Source organism: Herpailurus yagouaroundi, unplaced genomic scaffold (genome assembly GCF_014898765.1).
Source record: "Herpailurus yagouaroundi ecotype Mexico unplaced genomic scaffold, PumYag 250, whole genome shotgun sequence".
Lineage (NCBI taxonomy): Eukaryota > Metazoa > Chordata > Mammalia > Carnivora > Felidae > Herpailurus > Herpailurus yagouaroundi.
In genome coordinates, this window is record NW_024412467.1 from 2,778,520 (window position 1) to 2,793,081 (window position 14,562).

Here is a 14,562-nt window from a genome sequence, read left to right on the forward strand (position 1 = left end):
TTGAACTGGAATGCAGATCCCATACTCATAAGATAACCCAATGAATTGGAATGAAAACAAATCCTTATTCGAAAATTAATCTATTTAAAACATGTAATCAGACTGAGTTGCAGTGAGTTCTGAAGAATAACCATGTCGATTTAATGACACAAAGGATGCTGTATTCAAAATACTAAAAAGGAATGGGAAGAAGGTGTAAAAAAAATTACCAATTATTTTACACTTCCAAAGTAATCACACGGACTCCACAGAATGTGGAGACACAGTCTCCGTTCCGATCTTATTCTTTCCCATTACATACACTTAGTGACTCCTGTAATTGTTAGCATCTGGGGCTTGTTTCCCCTTTACAAAATACAAATTATAAGAGTCAGGTGAATAAAAGTAAAAGAGCGATAATAAATCAGCATTTGCTAATCAACCACAAGTTAGATAAAGTGTTTTCAAATTGGGAATCGTGAATCTCAACGTTTGTCCTAAAACATCAGATGGGCTGAAACTGGGATCTCGAGCATTATTAAAGGAGGGAAAATGCGATGTACCCAAATACAGACTCTCTGTTGAGCGTGGGGAAGGACGTGGTGATGGCGAGTTGTACTTCAGAAAGCTTTTGAGAATAAAACTGAGAAAACTAGAGGGCAGCGCAATACTTTTGAGGAGCCATACATTGTAACGTCGCTCGTTTCTGAGTATTCTCACCCACATTCTCACACTTGGGGAAATGTGATCATTATGCTGTATCACATGGTGAAAACATTAACAGCTCCGATTCCTCCTCCTCGCCACTGCTCGGACCCCTGTGGCTGTCACACTGCCCTGGAAAACTAAGTCAGAGCTTCCTCGGGAGCAACTCTCACTACGAAGTCTCCCAAGTTTTCAGCCTTATTTATAGGTGCGTCCCCATTCCTCACTTGAGCAATGGGAAAAGGGTTACCAGTGTCCATCAGGAAGGGAAAGAAGACTGGGAAGAGACAGTAACAATTATTTCAGGCGGACGAACCCAATCTCGGCTTCAGAGCTACCATATAAGGAATCAGGGAGAAATTCTCGTTAAGAACATTCTTCCCCTTGGAGCACTGCAGAGGGAGGGTTGCAGCGAGGGGCGTGGGGACCTCGGCGCTGGGCGGACCTTCCGGGCGGGAGCCCCAAGGGCGGACTCGGGGCTGAGGCCTGCGCAGGGTCGGACGGTCGGGTCAGGGCCCTGAGGTCGACGCAAGATCGGCGTCCAGGGCCGCGGAGAGGGCCGTACCTGCCACTGGGGGCCGGCGGGGCCCGCACAGTGGCGCGGCCCGGCTCCGCCCGAGGATGTGGGCCGCGCGGCCGCAGGCGGCAACTGGGGGCGTCCCAGGCGTCAGGCCCTGGGCCAGAGCGCACAGCGTGCGCCGGGACAGGAGCCGGCTCAGGCTCCGCAGGCGTTCCATGGTGCTTGAGTGAGCAGGAGGTGACAGCAACACCCCAACCCCTCATGCCGGACGGTGGCGGGTCGGCCGGCAAGACGCGGACCCGCGCGGGCGCTTTAAAGAGCGACGGCTGCGTACGGCGCATGCGCGGGTGGCGCCGCGCCTGCACCTCTTCTCCCGCGCATGCTCGGAAGGTGACTTTGGGCAAGTTCCTTGAGTCCCTTGGCCAAGCTCCTTGAGTCCCTTGGCCAATCAGAGTTCGCGTCCCGTACGAGGCAAGCCGGGGGTGGGTGGGGGGTAGGTGGGCGGGGCGCGCTTACCTGCGCCACCCCAGCTGCGGAGCCGGCGCTTAACCCCTGCGACCTTGCAGAGGTCAGGCTGGAGCGTAAAGGGTGGGTCATTGCTAGTGATTGGTGATGGTTGGATGTGAAGAAATACACGACCATAATGCTTTGCCGTTTCTGGAGCGTCTTCGTACTGAGGATCAGATACGCAGTTTGGAAGTGAGGAACTTCTACCCCGTTCCTAACTCAATTTATATTTAAATGTATTGTAGCAGAAACAACTGCCATATGGAATGATGGACTAAACTTCTGCTGGTGAAGATGGAAGCACATAAACTCACAAGATTTACACTCAGTATTTAATCAACTGTAAGATAGTATCAATTCCAAGGTAGCATTATTTTATGTACCAGCAAGAAAGAAAAAGTGCTGAGAAATTATGCTTTCTATCATTTTAAGACTCATCCCAATTTCAGTCTTTTTTTTTTTTTTTTTTTTTTTATTCATTTTGAGAGAGAGAGCCTGTGCATATGCACAGGCTAGCCAGTGGGAGAGGGTCAGAGGGAGAGAGAGAGAGAGAGAGAGAGAATATGAATGAATCCCAAGCAGGCTCCACACTGTCAGTGCAGAGCCCCACATGGCTCCATTCCGTGAACGATGAGATGACCTGAGCTGAAATCAAGTCCAAGGCTTAACCAGCTGAGCCACCCAGGCATCTCCTAATTTCAGTCTTTATTTAAAAAGTGGGTTTTATAAGTGATTAAATACAGTATATGTGTATATTTTTATTTTTTTTAATGTTTATTTTGAGGGAGCATGCATGTGTACAAGCAGGGGAGGAGCAGAGAGAAAGAGAGAGAGAGAGAGAGAGAATTCCAAGCAGGCCCCATGCCCAGCCAGGAGCCCCACTAATGGCTTGAACTCATCACTGAGGGATCAGGACCTGAGCCGGTAGCAAGAATCAGAAGCTCAATGAACTGAGTCACCTTGGCACCCAGTATATATATATGCATATTTTTAAAGCATGAGTTAGTAGACTTGTGCCTTCCAGAGTAGTAACACAAGACAGACACGAGCTTCACAGATTCCCAATCACTGTGTATAAACACAGAACAATGGAGAACTTTTTGTTTTTTCTGTAGGGTATTGGGAATGAAGCTGAATCAGGAAGCCAGCAGACAGAAGACTTCACAGAAGAGGGGGTGTTTGACTTCAGCACTGAGAGCAAAGGATAACATCAAGCCTTAAAATCTGGAAAGAACGTACCTCACAGATTTTTCATTTTACTAAGTGCTTCAGTGATGAAACAGTTCTTTCTAAAACACGCCTTCAGAGACCTTTCTTTGAGACAATATGTGATAATTCTTTTAAAAAAACTTGACCCCCCCAGCTCAATGAGACAGCTCTGTTTAAGATGGCCTTGCAGAGCCTTAGAAAAGCTCTGGGAAATGGCCAGACACATCACCTTGCAATTCGTGTCAAGGGTTTGGAATTTAACCTGAGAAGGGTAGGTGCCATAGGGGGACTTCAATGAGCAGCGAGGTAAAGATCTGAGGTATGTTTAAATGGATGATTCTGTGTGGGGAAGAGATTACAGAGAGTCAAGTGTGGAGGCAGAGAGATGGCAATGATGGTTTGTGCCAAGATGGAGATGGGGAGACAGGGCGAGCTTGGTCCTATATATTGAAGACCTAGTTGACAAGATTTGCAGATGGGATGTAAGCAAAGAGGCATAGAAGTTGACTACTTTTTTTTTTTTTTTTTTTTTTTTTGCCTAAACAACTGGGCAATCGTGATGGCATCTAGTGAGAGGGAATTTGGGAGCAGAGAAAGTTGGAGATCAGGTTATGGCATTGTGTTTGATTCTGGACATGCTAAATCAAATATCTAAGCATTGATATCAAGTAAGCAGTCTGGAGTTTGGGGGAGATGTTGGTGCTAACATATACATTGGGAGCTGTGTAGAGGTATTTAAAGCCATGAGACTGGGTATGATCTCTTAGGAAGCGAGACAGCAAAGAGAAAAATTTCTATGATTGAGCCCCAGATCCTCCAGCATTTAATCGTCGAAAAAAGAGGTGGATCCAGCAGAAGAATATGAGAAGGGGTGGCCAGGAAGGAGGAGTAAAATCAGAGGGTGGAATCCTTGAAGCAAAGTGAAGAAAGTGTTTCAAGAAAGAGGAAGTGCTCAATTACGTCAGATGCTACCGACAGGTAAGATGAGAAATGGGAATTGCTTATGTTGGAAGTGACACTGGAGTTTCCTGGTGATCTTGACAGGAGCAGTTTCTGTAGGGGTAGGGATTGGGGTCTGAATAGTCATCTTCCTATTCAGCCCAAGCCGTGACAAGATCCCAGAAGACTTCTGCACCTATATAACAATTTAGCCTTAAGTTTTTTTTTTAAGTTCACTTACTTTGAGAGAGCAAGCAGGGGAGGGGTAGAGAGAGGGAGAGGGAGAGAGAGACAAGCCCAAGCAAGCTCCACGCTGTCAGCACAGGTCTCAAACTTGAGAACCGTGAGATCATGACCTGAGCCGAAATTCAGAGTTGGACGCTTGACTGACTGAGCCACCCAAGCACCCTGCCTTAAGTTTCTTTAATCTCTTTTCTCACCTCTTGAGCTCCAAAGCATGTCGGTTACCTCATCCCCACCTCTGGATTATATTCTTACCTAGAAATGTTTCATGTCAGGAAAGCCATACCAGTAACACACTCTCTGACACTAGCCTTCTGGAGGCTTTATACCCACAATTATATTTTCACATCAGACCCTTGCTGGCTGTTCTCCCTTCTCTACCTAGCCTGGATTATGTAACTGATCATCTGAAACCTCTATGACTTAGTACTTGGAACATGTAGCATTCAGGGGTGTAATCCTAGAAACTACTTTATTTTTGTCCCTCCAATCCTGCTGAGTGGGGCTAGTCCTTCTCCAGCCTCTTGAAAACTTGGGTAGGTCCCATGACTCTTCTGGTCCCTCGGCCCTATGTTCACTCTGTTATCAATTCAGTAATTGAAAATGTCCACTCCATATACCAATTTCAATTCAGCAATTTGCAGTATCAGGCCCCTTATACTAATCACAGCTGCAATCTTTATTCAAAGAAAGGACTTGGTACCTCTCTCCTTGTTGGGCCTGGAGGCAAACAAAAATTTTTGGTGTGGACAGAGATTTTGGACAGCTCCCCCCAACCCCTTCCCACTCCTTTTCTTACTCCATGGCTGCCATTTCTGACTCTGCCGGGGCAGTGAAGCCAAGTTAGAATGAACGAGTCTTTGACTGAAAGGCAGCATCGTGCTCTCTATAGGCAGGGCAGATATTGAAGCTGACCCCATTGAGGGCATGTCCATGGGTTCTCTGGAAGACCTTCCCCTCTTCCCTCCAGGCCCATCTGGTTGCCAGTCCTTTGATGAGGACAGTGACCCTCCTGATCACTTACAAATTCTGCCTCTTCTTGCCTCAAATGACCAGGCTCCTCTTTTCCCAACCTGCTGCTCTTTTGGGCAGGATCCTTTAAAAAGCAACCCAGACTGATTTCCCATTGTCACGTGTTCACCCCAGGATTCATGCACCATTAGAAGGGAGCACAATTACTTCCCCAGCATAGAGCTGCTATCCTTTGCTTAGGTACAAGCCTGTGACATCTTCAAGCTCTCAGAGTGATCTTAAGACGTCCCTCTCAATAGACTTGAAGTGAGTGGCAAGCACTCTCCTTACCCCTTTCTCTGGAAGTGTTTCTAAATCTTCCACACCATGTCTGGCCTCAGTCTTCAGTCTTCTGATCCTTTGACATCTTCCACCTGGGTGAGAGGTCCACCTGTGTAGTGGCTTCTCTATAAATTCCCTTCAGAAGTTGGTAACTGACCTTGGTGCTGGTACCCTATCTTGGCACTTCAGCGGAAACACCTGTATTCCTCAGCACCCTCGATCCTTTGCACTTATTTTATTCATTAATGAAGTTATTCATTTCACAAGTACTTGCTGAGCATGACAATGTGCCGAGTATTATTTTAGGTTCTGGGGTAAATGCGTGAAGGAAACAAAGTACCTGTCTGTAGTGAGTAGAATGCTGCCCCCCCCCCAATTTATGTTCGCTCGGAACCTCAGAATGTGACCCTATTTGGAAGTAGGAGTCTTTGCAGGTTCAACTAGTTAAGCATCTCAAGTTGAGATCATCGAGGATTTACGGTGTGCCCTCAATTCAGTGACTAGTAGTCTTTATCAGAGAAAGGAGAGGGAGGCTTGACCACTCAGACCTAGCAGACCACCATGTAAAGGTGGGAGTAGAGATTGGAGTGATTCAGCTGTAAGCCAAGGAGCACCAGAAGCCACCAGAAACCAAAAGAAGCATGGATGGATTCTCCCCTAGAGCCTTCAGTGGGAGAGAGGTCTTGCTGATACCATGAGTTTGGTCTTCTAGCCCCCAGAACCGTGAAAGAATAATGTTCTGTTGTTTTAAGCCGCCCGTTTTCTGGTACTTTGTTACGGCAGCCCCAGAAAATGCATACCCTGCTTTCCTGTAGCTTAAATCCTAGTTGATGGGGGCCCATAAAATTCGGGGCCCCAGCTGTGCCCTCACTACCACCCAATGATTATTTCACTGCCCTCTCTCAGTCCCTGCCCCCCTTCTCTCCCCGTAATACCTCCTTTAAGTCTCTACTGGTGTCCTCAAACCTCTTATTCCAGCCAAGTTCCTCCAGTCATTTCCAGTACAAAATAATTTTACTGAGGGGAAATACACGCCACGGATCAAAAGCAAACAAGACATATTATAGTTTTATGTTTCCCTTCAGCTTAATTTACTGTTAAGTTCGACCTTTTGTGGCTCTTTAATATTTGGCTTCAGGATTCAAATCAAAGCCTCCTGCCAAAGAATTGTGGGCCTTTAGTAAGAAGTAAATTCCTTCGGAGCCTCAGATGTATGTTCTGGTTACTCTTATCCCTTCACAACAAATATGGTCCAGGCACTGTACTTGGTCCAGGGAATACAAAATAAAGAGATTGATTTTAGTCTTGGGGAGCTCACCTGAGAAACATGATAATGCAGACAACTGTTTAATTTCCCTTGTGAGAAGAAGGTCACTATCAGTGACCAGTGCAGGATCTCAGGGCACTTGGATGTGGTGAACCAACATGCGAGGGCAGGGAAACCCTTTCTCAGGAAATGACAGTTTGGTTGAGACTGGGATGCATAAACATTAGCAACAAGGAGGGACTGAGAAACATTTCCAAAAAGGGGAAAAATGCGTGGGAAAACAAGTGGGGTTTTTTTGGTCATTGGAAGAATTGCCAGAGGTGTCTGACGACGCATGGTGGATGAGGCCCTCGAGTGGGTCTAGGTGAGGCCAGAGGGGCAGGTGGGAACTAGATTGTCCTGGGCTTTATACAAGTTAAGGAGTTTGGATTTCATTCTGTGAGAAATAGGGAAAGTATCAAAGGGCTTTAAGCTGGGGGAAGGATTCCATTTTCATTCTTAGATGACCACCCTGGAGACATCTTTGGAGACGGGAGTGTATGGGGCACGGGAAGAGGAGGAGCCGGAAGACCATTGGGAGGCTTCTGTAGGCATCCAGAGAAGACTTGAGGGGATGCTGGGTGAGGGCAGGGAGAACGGTCATGGGGAGAAAAGACTGGAGAGATATATAGAGGTAGAGCGGGTAGGACCAGGTGATTGGTAAGAGGGAGAAGGCATATAAGCCTGCTGGGGCTGCCGTAACAAAATTCCACAGACTGGAGACTTAAACAACAGACATTTCTTTCTCACGGTTCTGGACCCTAGAAGCCCAGGATCAAGGTGTTGGTAGGTTCTCTGCTTGGCTTGTAGATGGTGCCCTTCCCTGTGCCTTTTTCTGCACATATACATCCCTGGTGTTTCTGTGTGTCCTAATCTCCTCTTCTTGTAAGGACACCTGTTCGATTGGATCAGGGCCCACCCTAATAATCTCATTTTTATTACCTCTTTAAAGGCCCTCTCTCCAAATATGTTATGTTCTGAAGTCCTGGGGGTTTGGGCTTTAAGATATGCATTTGGGGACACCATTCATTCAATAGCAGAAAGTAACGATGAACCCATGATTCTGAGAGAAGCAAGATGGTGGTGGATAGTGCTATGTACTGAGTAAGGGAAACCCGGAGGAAGGAGAGTTCAGCGGAAAGAGTGGGAATTCTATTTTGGACCTGTTGAGTTGGAGATTGCCGAGCACATATCTAGATAACGTTGGTCTGGAGTAGGGGATAAAGTGGTGGGCTAGACGGAGAAATGTGGGGCTTGGGCATGTAGAAATAAGCGAAGCTGTGGGCATGTAGGAGGTTGCCCGGGGAGGATGTGAAAGGAGGAAGGGTCCAGATCACATTCTCCAGGGGACACCAACCAATACCGGAACCTGGAGCAGGAGGTCCCCAAGAGATTAAGGGGATGGGCCCTGTGGTCCAGCATGGACTAGCCCAAGTGGTAGGAGCCCCCAATAAAACAGTGGAGTCACTCTGAGAGCTTGCTGTATTTGACTACAGTGGGAAGGTAGGGAAGGTAGGGAAGGTAGGGAAGGTAGTGAAGGTAAAGGGGACTAGAAGTTACCACAGTTTGAGTCTTCGTTAAGTTCCCTAAGAAAACAACCCAGGCTTCTCCTTAGTAAAAATGAATGTAGATCCTTGGGGGGGGGGGGGGGGGGGGGGGGAGGAAGGCTCTCCCTGATGGCTTTGGAAGCCTGGCGCACTGTCCCTCCACTGTTTTCCCTGGGGCTTTCTTACTGCCACTGCCATCATTCTGAAGTGGAGTTCACTCTTTTGAAAGTTCTGCCTCAACCACGACTACGTATTGCGTTTTCTGTTATATACCAAGCATGCACTAAGCACCACAAGCAGTAAACCGGAGGACAAGGTCTGTGCAACATTGTGTTACTGCTTTAGTTTCCCAGACAGCCTCATCTAACTGCCAGGTTTCCTCAAGGCAGTAGTCTCCAACTTCTTGTTTAATCACAAAGGATGCTTTGTGTTACTTCCCTCCTTCCCAGAGAGATCTGGCAATTCCTACAATATTACATCAGATGAAATAAACTTGTATGTAATAAGTGTCTGCACGTGTTGTTTTGCTTTTTAGTGAGTCTAATATGTTTTCGAGTGGATAAATGGTCAATTATTATTAAGTCATTTCTAAAACGTTGAAAGTAGCTTTCAGACTCTCCTTATTGTCATAGAGCCTCAGGATTTGGGCATCCCAGGCTGGGGATCCTGGTCCTAAAAGAAATGCTTTTCCATGGTTGCCAGAGGGGTGACTATGTTAAAGTCGATCTTCCTCTCTCCTTTCTCCTGCTCTCGATGCACCTGTTGCTAGCAGGCATGTTTTTCTAATGAAAACATTTCAGCCCCATGTAGAGTTAATTTAAACAATTTCACCTTTCTAGTATTTCTCTGAGGGACAAGAATATCTAAATTTATATCTCATGGAGCGTATCAACCAAAACACCCAAATACATTTTCTATTTTGAAAAACAATGGCTTAAAATTGTTAGCATATTATGTTCCAAGAAAAAAATACATAATCCAAAAGAATGTAGTCAGACGTGATTCATGATTCATAAGACTCTTCCTTTCTGAGTTACTGGCTTTATTGCTGGAAATTTAGCAAAACGTACTTGGTTTCGCACTGAATAAGTACTGCGTACAAGCTGAAGGTTTATATATTGCATAGGAATGGAAAGGATTACAGAGCATTCTTGTATCAAGGTTTTTCAACCTCAGCTCTACGGACATTTTGGATCAGGTGATTCATTATTGGCGGGGAGCGCTGTCCTGGACATTGTAGGACATTTAGAAGCAGCCCTGACCCACTAGGTCCTCGCAGCACACGGGCCCTGAGATGTGAAGCCAAAGATGTCTCCAGGTGTGGTCACTTTTTCCTGGGCAGCAAAATCACTTCTGACTGGGAACCACTGTATTTTATAAGAATTAGAAGAATCCACCAACCCCAAGACCGTTTCTCCTTTTGCAAGTTAGACCTCTTTAAATTTTGACAGACATTTTCTTCACACATAGTAGACATTCAAAAGTGCAAATCTAACGTTACCGGACTGTAGCACTGAATTAAATTTTATTCTTTATGACTTAAACATGTGTCCTGATTTATTTGCCTCCATTACCACAAACCACAAGTCCAGCTTTTAAAATCATGATCCTGTTGGGACGCCTAGGTGGCTCAGTTGGTTGGGTGTCTGACTTTGGCTCAGGACATGATCTCATCTCACAGTTTGCCCAGTGTCGGCTCTGTGCTGACAGCTCAGAGCCTGGATGGAGCCTGCTTGGGATTGTGTCTCCCCCTCTCTCTGCTCCTCTCCCGCTCGTGCTCTGTGTCTGTCTCTCTCAAAAATAAATAAACATTACCAACATGTTTTAAAAATTAAAAAAAAATAAAATCATGATCCTGTCTACACCCAGGACCTGCAGTGGTAAATTGGGATCTCTGGGGTCTGGGTCTGTGATCCACCTGGGGGTTCCAAGAGATAGCTTTCCCACGTTTGAAAAGTTTTCAGAACTTTGGCCACAGGAGGGAGCACTATTCCTGTGCTTGCTTGTTCATTTATTGACTATTTTAATACATGCTTTCAGAGTTAAGTGATACAGGGAATTCCTAACCTAGGAATCAGAGGCACAATTAGTGTATTAGTCAGGATTTCCCAGAGGAGCTGAACCAACAGGAGCAAAGGAGATTTGTCAGGAAGAGCTGGCCCACTTGATAATGTCTGAGAAGTTCCAACGTCTGCCAATCTGCTGTCTGCAAACCGCGGACCCAGGAAAGCCTGTGGTGTGATTCAGCCTGAGTCTGAGGCCCGAGGCCAGGGGACCCAATGGTGGAAGGGCCAGTCTGGGAGCGGAAGATGAGAGCAGACATCCCAGGTCAAGCAGGGAGGCCGAAGAGAAGTAAGTGGTGAATTCCTCTGCTGGTTTGCTTTGGTTTTTCTAGTCAAGCCCACCACCCATTCAATGACGCCCACCACACCGGCAGCAACAATTTACGGAGTCTGTTGCTTCAAGTGCTAATTTCATCTGCCGACACCCTCACAGACACCCAGAAATACCGTTCAACCTGGGCACTCTGTGTCCCCGTCAAGTCGGCACCTAAATGTAACCATCACCACCATCCACGTCGGGAATCCAAACACCTCTCCGTTCTTATGATCTAAGCTTGTGCCCACCTGCACTGCATTTATTTCGCAGTTGTAATTTTGGAAAGCAGTAGGCCAAGGTAGAATTTACACAAAAGATTGCTGTCCCACGCAACCGTTTTAAAGAATTTCTCAGAATGAAGGTGTTCGAACTAACCTCTTGTACTTTGAGGAGAGCACATATGCGCAGACCCCTGCTAATGGGTGTAGTATCCACCTCTATATGACATCTGCAGGTACGATGAGGAGGTGTCGAATCTGAGGCAGTGTGTGTGTGTGTGTGTGTGTGTGTGTGTGTGTGTGTGTTTCATTATTAGTTTTTTCCTTTTTATAAAGATTTAGCATCTGTCAAAAGTTTTAACTTTTCGCTTGTGAAGATAGTAGGCCTAATAAGTTTTACACTTCTAGGCTTTAAAAAAATACACGTCCATGCCCTTCATACTACCCTACGCTTGAACTGGCTGTGGAGGACAGCCAAGAACACGATACGGTGAATCTGATGAAAATTTACTTTAAAGTAGTTCAGATTGGGAGAGAGAGAATTCAGTAGAGCAAAGCCTTGTGTGATGTGTGTTCTATTTGTTAAATTTACATGAATTTATGTAAAATGTATACATTTTTCAAACATGTATTAAGTTTTATTAAATCTTACCATTCCTGTCTTCTAAACACCCAGCTTGTCATAGGATAGATCACAGTCTCCTCTTTCCTCTCCCAGCACAATGGGAAGCCCATGTTAAGGTCTGGACCATCTAGGATAATCTGGGAAGAATGGAATTTCACTCTTCCGGGAATGTGGGAAATGTCTGGGGCCACCCCTTCTGCAGTGTACCAGACATAGAAGTGACATTTTGAAACCGATAGAGATGCAACCACACATTTTTAATATAGTCCTAAATGCCTAAGGAAATGTCTCCTATGATCCAAATTACGATACAGGACGGCATCATTTAAGCTGAGGAGGGGGTGCAGGGAATGAGGCTCAGATTTAGTTATGGGTAGTTAGCTAGATGACGCTTTTTGTTTCAACCCTTCTTACTGGGAATGTGTCTGACCGTGTTCTTCTTTTCTGCGAAGAAGTGATGCGCTGGCACTGGGTTTTATACCAGGTAAACCGACTTCTGATTGCCATAACATCTTACAATCATGGTTGGCCGATGATGGCAGGATCCCGAGAAAGCGGCTGCCGGCTTTGCTTCCCGCGCTCTCGGGGGCTCTCTGATTTGGGGGGTGGAGAAGTGGTGGCTGCAGGAGGGGCGGGGGCTTGTCAGGTAGGATGAGGTCTTGGGGCAAGGCTGTCAGAGAGATTTGTGAGGACTGACCCCACGGGATGACATTCCTTCTTCCAGTTAAGACACCTGTGATGACAAGACACGCCCCAGTGTTTGACAGAACCCTAAGAAGGAAAATAATTTCAGACAAACGAGGAAGATAATTTCAAATAAACGAGGACACAATACTTTCTCATAGATGTTTTTTTTAAGGTTTTACTTACTGAAAGCTCTTTTTCAGATTTTATTTAGACATAGGTTTCTATTGTATAACAGTCTTGTACATAAATGGGAAAATGTAAGCAAAATATTCGTTAAGACACTCCTAAGACTTGTTGTTCCAATGTTAAATCATAGTTTAATCTTAATTTTTAAAAATGTTTGTTATTTATTTTTGAGAGGGAAAGAGAGAGAGAGAAAGAGCGGGAAGGAAAGAGAGGGAGAGAGCACAAACCGGGGAGGGGCAGAGAGACAAAGGGAGACACAGAATCTGAAGCAGGCTCCAGGCTCGCCCTTTAAATGAATTTTTTAAAGATTATACCACGATTGGAGTGCCTGGGTGGCTCAGTGGTTAGGTGTCTGACGTAGGCTCAGGTCATGATCTTGAGGTTCGTGGGTTTGAGCCCCGTGTCAGGCTCTGTGCTGGCAGCTTGGAGCCTGGAGCCTGCTTCGGATTCTGTGTCTCCCTTTCTCTGCCCATCCTCTGCTTGTGCTCTGTCTCTCTCAAAAATAAATAAATTTTATTTATTCTGTCTCTCTCAAAAATAAATAAATATAAAAAGAATAAAAAAGTGAACTAAGCCTCACATATGAAGTATTAACCATGCACATCTCTCAGCTTGGGTGGTGGCAACGTGAACCATTTGGCCTGATTCCTTCTTGCTCACACAATACACCACTACCTGGTCAAGGACAGGTATAAGACTACCTTGACTGTAAGGCACATCCTGACTTCAGAGACGATGAAGAAACGTATGCATCTTGCAATAAATGTAATGTGGTGATCTGTTTTTTCTTTCCTCTCTTCCTCCTTCTGCCTCGAGTAAATTCATGATACTAATTTTTTTTTTATTTGTCTCTTTCAGATGAAAACTGAGTTAATCATGGGAAAAATCAGGCAGCGTTCAGGGTGTGCTGGGTTTTAAATAGGTAAGGTTTTACTGCATGTGAACTTAAAGGGACCTACAGCCTTCTCATTTGTTCACGTAGATGTTTTAAGAAGTTCTTTTCAAATCTACACCCCTTATGGTTTCTCTGCACTATCTGAAAATGTCACTGGGAAATGATCAAACAGGTCATAAATCTGATGGGCTGAAAAATGTTATATTGCACAATCATTGAAACTTCTGGAGTTAGTTTATAATTAAGTTAGAAATCAATATATGTGAGGAGAAAGTACTAGGGTGTCTGGCTTCCATCATACTACTTGCCATGCTAGTCATGTCTTGTTGACCGATACCAATTTTCTAAATTGGAACTTCCAAACTTTAAATGACATCAGAACATTATAGTTCACGAAGGCAGCTCTTCCCACTAATTCAGAGACTGGACTGCAGTTAACCAGTAACTTCTGCATCAGTGACATAATTTCTTGCAAAATTGGTATTTTGTAATGGTTAACTTTGCTCCTGGCTGTTCACAGCAGGGGGTAGTTCTCTTTCATCAAAGTCTTCTGTTTATTACAGTCCACCAGGGCTTAAGACATTATGCCTTAAAACAAAACAAAACCCTCCCAGGTACTAAGCGGTAGTACTATTTTACCTCACTAATTGTCAGTGAACTAAGGAAACCCTTCCAAAGTGCTTACTAAACAATTGATAGTCCAAACTGGGCATCTAAGATTTTGCCAGAAGTGGCCTTTTAATGATGATAGAGCCAGAGACATAGTCATCTAAGTCATCTTGCTGGTGTTAAAGGGTAGTGATTTTTTTTGATTTTTATTAAAAATTTTTTTAATGTTTATTTATTTTTGACAGAGAGACAGAGCATGAGCGGTGGAGGGCAGAGAGAGAGGGAGACACAGAATCCCAAGCAGGCTCCAGGCTCTAAACTGTCAGCGCACAGCCCGACACAGGGCTTAAACCCACAGACCGTGAGATCATGACCTGAGCCAAAGTCGGATGCTCAACTGACTGAGCCACCCAGGTGCCCCTAAACACTTTACTTTTTAAAGTTTTTTTGTGAGAGAGACAGAGCGTGAGCAGGGGAGGGGCAGAGAGGGAGAGAGGGACACAGAGCCTGAAGCAGGCTCCAGGCTCGGAGCTATCAGCACACAGCCTGATGTGGGGCTCGAACTCACGAATTGTGAGATCACGGCCTGAACCGAAGTCGGACACTTAACCGACTGAGCTACCCAGGCGCCCCTAAATGGTAGTGATTTTTAACTTTGTGAAAAGAAAGGAAGGAAGGAAGGAAGGAAGGAAGGAAGGAAGGAAGGAAGGAAGGA

The 14,562-nt window shown here is 45.4% G+C and overlaps 1 protein-coding gene and 1 long non-coding RNA gene across 11 annotated transcripts in view; one reads left to right on the plus strand and one right to left on the minus strand.

Moving 5' to 3' along the window:
- Positions 1 to 1,526, minus strand: part of MRS2 (magnesium transporter MRS2) — a 41,561-nt gene extending 40,035 nt beyond the window's left edge. For 4 of the 6 annotated variants that reach the window (XM_040460733.1, XM_040460729.1, XM_040460730.1 and 1 more), the window contains exon 1: positions 1,250 to 1,524. In XM_040460733.1, coding sequence (XP_040316667.1) covers positions 1,250 to 1,421 — 172 coding nt within the window. In that variant the 5' untranslated portion in view covers positions 1,422 to 1,524. Of the gene's footprint in view, positions 1 to 1,249 lie in introns of all 6 variants that reach the window. The other 2 variants (XM_040460732.1, XM_040460734.1) reach the window with 2 other exon arrangements.
- Positions 1,527 to 1,758: 232 nt separating this feature from the next.
- The window catches only part of LOC121020629 (uncharacterized), a 15,904-nt gene continuing 3,100 nt past the window's right edge, over positions 1,759 to 14,562 (plus strand). For 2 of the 5 annotated variants that reach the window (XR_005786233.1, XR_005786232.1), the window contains exon 1: positions 12,885 to 13,265. This is a non-coding gene — a long non-coding RNA (uncharacterized LOC121020629). Of the gene's footprint in view, positions 2,040 to 2,826; positions 3,899 to 11,924; positions 11,955 to 12,884; positions 13,266 to 14,562 lie in introns of those variants that run through there. The other 3 variants (XR_005786234.1, XR_005786235.1, XR_005786236.1) reach the window with 3 other exon arrangements.